General features: G+C 35.8%; 1 protein-coding gene across 1 annotated transcript in view; it reads right to left on the reverse strand.

Moving 5' to 3' along the window:
- Positions 1-6642, reverse strand: part of LOC106879883 (integrin alpha-8) — a 43339-nt gene that overhangs the window by 14845 nt on the left and 21852 nt on the right. The window contains exons 14-20 of the mRNA XM_014929612.2: positions 6474-6605; positions 5749-5816; positions 4146-4293; positions 3472-3561; positions 2550-2629; positions 686-775; positions 259-376 (exon numbers count right to left, since the gene is read on the reverse strand). Coding sequence (XP_014785098.1) covers positions 259-376; positions 686-775; positions 2550-2629; positions 3472-3561; positions 4146-4293; positions 5749-5816; positions 6474-6605 — 726 coding nt within the window. The remainder of the gene's footprint in view (positions 1-258; positions 377-685; positions 776-2549; positions 2630-3471; positions 3562-4145; positions 4294-5748; positions 5817-6473; positions 6606-6642) is intronic.

Here is a 6642-nt window from a genome sequence, read left to right on the forward strand (position 1 = left end):
TATATATATATATACACACACACAGACACATATATATATATGTGTGTGTGTGTATACACACATACACACACACATATATAAAGGAAAATCCAAGTCAAACCAGGAAAAACAATAAGATGTGTGTGTGTGTACATGCACATATAGATAGTGCCAGAAAGAAGGAATCTTTGAGTGATACCTATAACATATTACAACTGAAAATCAATTCTTCAAAAAGAAATAATACATAAGAACTGAAAATAAAAGACTGGTCCCTACCTCATAGAGATGTTCCACAGAGGGACCATGTTTTGCTATTGTATTGTTGTACATGTAACTCTCTCGAATCTCATCTCCTTGGCTGGAATTGTAAATTACCTGATCTGGAGTGGATTTACTGAAATAGGAAAGAAAAATTTATTATTATATTTACATAAAATCCTTAGTCAAAAGTCTTTAATATTTATAAATATTTAACCAAATATATATAAAAAAAAATTGGTTATGCCCTGTAGTTGTTCAGTTAAAGGTGATGAGTTATTTTGATAGATAAGTTTCATGAATTGGGTGTAATTAGAAGAACAATTGTTCAAGATCAGGTAAAGAATTAAGGCAGATTTTGTAATGTGCTAACAATTGTACCAGCTCACCATGCTAATAACACAAAATAATATTGAAAGTATGGAAACATCATATTGTTATTTACCCAAGAATGATGATGTCTGCTGCAGCCTTAACTGGAATGCTGACATTATGGAAATTATTGTGAATATCTTGGTTTTCTTCTTTATTGGAACTGTGGAAGAGAAATTCATAGAAATTAATAGAGAAAGCAAAAATGAAATTGGTAAAAGGAAAATCCCAACAAAATAAACCCCTACAGCCAAAACTAAGAGGAGAAGCATACATTTTGAAGATTCGTTTAGCTTCAACTCTGTTCAAAACTTGTATGTGAATATGAGTGTGTGCAAATGTGTGTGTGTGTGTGTGTGTGTGTGTGTGTGAATGTGTATACAGGTGAATGTGTGGGGGCAAATGTATGAGTGTATGTGAATGTGTGAGTGGATGTGTGTGGGTGAATGTGTGTATTTTTCTTTCTATCGTTCAACCAATCTCACCATCATCACCATCTCACAAGTATAAATGTGTTCCTCTCACCTTACTTTATCCTCCCTCATCAACACACCCTGCTCCTAGAAGTATTGCACCCTTTCTCTTCTATTCCTGTTCAGCTATAAGGTCTACTTTAAGCCCCTAGTCATGCAATTTGCAAGTTGATATCACTAGTATGAGTCCCATGTAAGAAGAAAGTCACCCAGTACCACTTCCTGTAAAGCTGTAGAAACCAATCCAAAACAGATATTGGCACACAACATCGTCTTTTGACATGTTGGATCCCGTCAAACTATCCAACTCGTGTAAACATGGAAGATAGGACATTAAAAGATGATGGTGAATCATGTGGGAGAGCAGAGCCCATGACATTTTGTAAGGGTCTCTGAGAGTGACAGGAGGGAGTGATGGAAGGAGGAAGATATTTTCAAACCAGAGACTTGACACAAATACTTACAACAGAGTGCTCAAACTAAAGATATCAAAGGTGACAGATTTGTACCTTGAATGGAAAGAGGTGGAACAAATACCACAAGATACCCTGGTCTGATACTCTTACAGTACCACCAATTCTAAGGTGCATGCCTTAGGTATTAAGGTGTTGGATTCATGAACCTAAGATTGAGTTTTTGATTCCTGGACTGGGTAATGTGTTGTGTTCTTGAACAAAACACTTCATTTCATGTCATTCCAGTCTTCTCAGCTGGCAAAAATAAATAATTCTGCAACAGATCATTTTTCTGTCCAGGAGGGAATGTATGAGCCATGAAAACTAGCCCCTTGTGAGCCTATAGGACCCAAGAAGGATCTCTGCCACCAATTCACTGCCTTAGATTGGTATTTCTTATTGGCCCTAAAAGGATGAAAAATAAAGTTGACTCCAGTGGGATTTGATCTCAGGATGCAGTAAGTTGGAATAAATACCAAAAGGTATTTTATCTGATGCACTAACAAATCTGCCAAGCTGTCACCTAAAATTGGTGTATGTATGTGTGTATATGTATGTATGTTTGTGCATGTGTGTGTGTGTGTGTGTGTATGTGTTTGCCTATGACTCACACCACTTGAGAACTGGTTTTGACTTAGCAGTTGGGCAAAAGTGATCAATAGATTAAGTATTGGACTTAAAGTAAGTGGAAGGTAAGTCAGAGGGAGAAAGATGAGGAGTGTTGGGGAGGCAGCAGAGAAGCTGTTGGAAAGAGAGAGAGAGAGAGAGAGAGAGAGAGAGAGAGAGAGAGAGAGAGAGGGTAGTGAGAGAAAAGGAGACAGAGGGTAAAGGGAGCAGCAGGCAAATGTGATGAGAGAAGTAAAGGAGAGAGAGACCCTGGAAGGTACCATTAGGTCAGTATTCAAGCTCACAAGGACCATAACCAGCCAAGCTATTCTAGTGATAGCCTTTAACAAATTAGCTTTTTGGGTAATTAAAGTAAATGAATAATTAAATACACAGTTATTACCAATTCACTTGGATTTGGAAATCAAGGAATTTGTTTGATCCATTGACATGTTTTGGTGAGAATTTCATTGTTAAGGAAACCTGGAGAAAAAATGGAAAAAGAATCAAAGCTTGTAAACATCATAATTTCATTAGAAGCAGTGTAAATCAGTTGATTAACTTGTTTAATTATAAATCTTTTTGTTTTTCTTTTGGTCTATGAAAAAGGTAAATGTTTGTTTCAAGTGAGAATCATCTTCAGTAGCAGTTCTCAACCATTTTTTTTACCTTTGGCCCTTTATGATTACTGTTTTACTCTGGTGGACCCTATACAACCATTTGATGCTTAAAAAGTAGTTTCAAAGAAACTTCTTTCAAAATGCTGAATGGGTGGTCAGAATCATGTTAAATTATGCAAAACATCTGAGAAAGAAACCTAGTATATTGTTTTTTTTTTGTTTTTTTTTTGCAATAAATACATCTGAAGCAAAATTTTTTCATGGACCTTAAAATACTGCTGTGGATCCTCAATTTACTATTTTGCTTGTATTGATTCCCAGGGGAGCCCCTGACCTACAGGAACTAATGATATTGGTAATGTCATGGAGTTATTTTGCAGCCAAGTCATTGTAAGAGGCTTGAATCAAGAAATGAGGAATTAGGATTCAGAGACAGTTGCAAGCATGACTGCGTGGTTAAAAAGGTTTGCTTCAAACCTCATAGGGTTTCAGGTTTAGTCCTACTCTGTGAACATCTTGGGCAAGTGTCTTCTACCATATCTCTGGGTTGACTCAAACTCTGGGAGTGGATTTGGTAGAGAGAAACTGAAAGAAGCCCATCCTGAAATTATTTTACTAAATTCTTTATTTTCAAAATTAGCTATAACAAAAGTAGTGTATGGCATCAAGCAAAATCTGGAATCAAAAGGAATTAAACCAACTTACCTTTTGCTTTTTCTTCAAAGGATTGCCCAAATCACATACAACAACATTCACATCCCCACTATCAATGGCTTTGCAACCAACTGAGATTTTCTGGAATGAAATAGAAAACATTTTTCTCAAATAACGAGAACAGTAAAACTGCATCATCCCCATATAACATCCATTTTTCGTGCTGGCATGGGTTGGACAGTTTGACAAGATCTTGGCTAACCAGAGAGCTGCACCAGGTTCCAATTGTCTGTTTGGGAATGATTTTTATGGCTGGATTCACTTCCTAATGCCAACCACTTTACAAGGTGTACTGGATGCTTTTCATGTGGCACCAGCATGGAAGCTTTTTATGTGGCACAAGTTGCACAATAATAATAATGCTTTCTCACTGAGGCACAAAGCCAGCATATTTGAGGGGAGGGAGTTAATTATTCTATCGAACCCAGTACGTGACTGGTACTTATTTTATTGACTCTGAAAAGATGAAAGGCAAAGTTGACCTCAGTAGCATTTGAACTCAGAATGTGCAGACAGACTAAAATTCCACTAAACCTTTTGTCCAGAGTGTAACTATTTCAGCCAGCTCACCACCTTAAATTAGATATGGAATTATGGAATGCATTAGGTAGTGAGTTTGCTCTTTAAACTTTGATTAAAGTGGCTAAAGCTTAAAAAGAACTCACAGCTTTCACATCTTGTATTTTCACATAAGTGACATCTGGTGGCAGAGTCACAAACAACTGGGTTTCGAATGCATCCTCTTTATGATTTTCAACTTTAATCTGTATTTCCAAATTTTTGCGATTACCAATAATTTGCTGCGATGATGTTCTGTAAAATATAAATAGAAAAATATTAAATTATAGCATGAGGATGATGACAATAATGATGATGATGATGGTAACATGACTTTGTAGAGAGCCATAGTAACTCACATTATTCCATACTTCTATAGCATTTTGGGTTTTTATTATATATGTACATAGTTCACCTGAAACAGCTGTCAAGAAAAGACTATTACATAACTCCTTTCACTCGTTTTTATTTCTTATTTTAGCATTTTTTAATACTCAGCAGCATGTTGTGTCCTTGAGCAAGATACTATATTTCATACTGTTCCAGTCCACTCAATTAACAATAATGAGTGGTACCTGTAATTCAAAGGGCCCAACCTTGTCAGTTCTGTGTCATACTGAATCTCCCTGAGAACTATGTTAAGAGTATGAGTGTCTGTGGAATACTTGGCCACTTGCATGTTGATTTCACAAGCAGGCTGTTCTGTTGATTGGGATTAACAGGAACCCTTGTCATTCTAAGGAATGGAGTGCCAGTCCTTTACTATATAGATCTCACTGTAGGGTAGTGCCTGAGGGGATTTGGCTTTGCACACAAATATACTGAGTGATGGAGGTGTAGAAGGGAACAGAACTAAGTTATTCCAAAAATCGTTAAGCAGCTAGAATTGCTTTCATTTTGTGAACAAATCAACCCCTGTATTTACTTTTTAAGCCTGGTGCTTCTTCTATCAGTCACTTTTACCAAATCATTAACTTATGGGATGTAAACAAACCGACACCAGTTAAGTAGTGCTGGTGGAACAAACACACACACACATAATGGGCTTCTTTCAGTTTTCATCTACCAAATCCACTCATATAAAGGCTTTGGTCAGCCAGAGGCTATAGTAGAAGACACTTGCTCAAAGCATCATGCAGTGGGACTGAACCTGGAACCATGTGGCTGGCAAGCAAACTTCTTACTAAGTAGTCATGCATATATATAATAAATAAAAAAAATTTGAAAATGTATTAACCCTTTTGACAGCAGTTTGCACGAAACCATTCTAGGTTCTGTGATACAAACTTCCTGTTTTAAATTTTGATGGAAGGTTTTAATATAACTAAAACCTTCCACCAAAACTTTTATGTTAATTTATGTTCCAAATACCAGTTTAAAAATGACAGATTATTTTATGAAATTCTTCATTTTCAAAATTAATTGATACAAGGACAGTTTATTTCAACAGAAATATGGTAACAAAACGTTAAGCAGACCTATGTTCAATAGCATTCCAGTCATTCTTTTAAATCTAGTAAGAGTAAAGTGTGAGTTAAAGAGATCAAAATTAAAATCTTCCATCAAACTTTCATATCAGTTCTTGTTCCAAACACGAACTTAATAATGACAAATGTTATTTTACTAAATTCTTCATTACTTTTAAAATTAATTGAAAAAAAAGCAGTGTGTGTCAACAAAAATATGGTATCAAAATGGTAAAAGTCATACCTGGGAACATATAAAACAAGATCAGGTATACAAATATTATCTGGGCCACAATCTTTCTGAATTTGGATCTGTGAAAGAACAAAACATCAAATTGTGATCAGAAGGAAAATTTTACTTGTTAACATTATTGTTGTGATTATTATTATTAAAAGTTGCTATTTTTTTGTAGATGTTTGTATTGGTTGATTAAACCCTAATGGTTTTTAACCCTGCCAATGATTGCATAGTTACCAATCAGGTGAAGGGGTTTTCTTTTGGATAGGGTTTAAAATGCTTCTGTGTGTGTGCGTGCATGTGTGTGTGTGCGTGCATGTGTGTGTGCGTGTGTGTGCATGTGTGCGTGCGTGCGCACGCAGTATAATCCCAGGTCTGCTGGATCAGATCGACTCTTCGACTAGACAATGGCAGCCTTCTAAGTTCTTTTAGGGGTGGAGAACACAATTACATCATTGCTATAATTATTATTTCTACATTATGCACAAGTTCTGAAATTTTGTGGAGAGGAGCTAAGCAATTACACTGGACCCCACCCTGACCTCAATTGGTACTTGTTTTAGCAACCCCAAAAGGCTGAAAGGTGAAGTTGACCATGGTAGAATCATCTTTGGCATAATGATGATGATAATAATAATAATAATAATAATAATAATAATAATAATAGTAGTAGTAGTAGTAGTAAAACTAGTGTGAAAAAAAATGTTAAGATTTATGGAAGCTGGCCTTACTGTTGAGATTTTAGTCTCTGATGTGTATTTATTCAAGATTGGGGTAAGTTCTCGCTTTTTCCGTCTTTGACTCTCAACAATCTTATATTCCAAGCTCACACCAACTGGAGTCAATTTGTCTCGTATATTTTCCTTAAAAGACAAACAAAAATAAAGAAACCTGTTATAT

The sequence above is a fragment of the Octopus bimaculoides genome, chromosome 10 (assembly GCF_001194135.2).
Source record: "Octopus bimaculoides isolate UCB-OBI-ISO-001 chromosome 10, ASM119413v2, whole genome shotgun sequence".
Taxonomy (NCBI): Eukaryota; Metazoa; Mollusca; class Cephalopoda; order Octopoda; family Octopodidae; genus Octopus; species Octopus bimaculoides.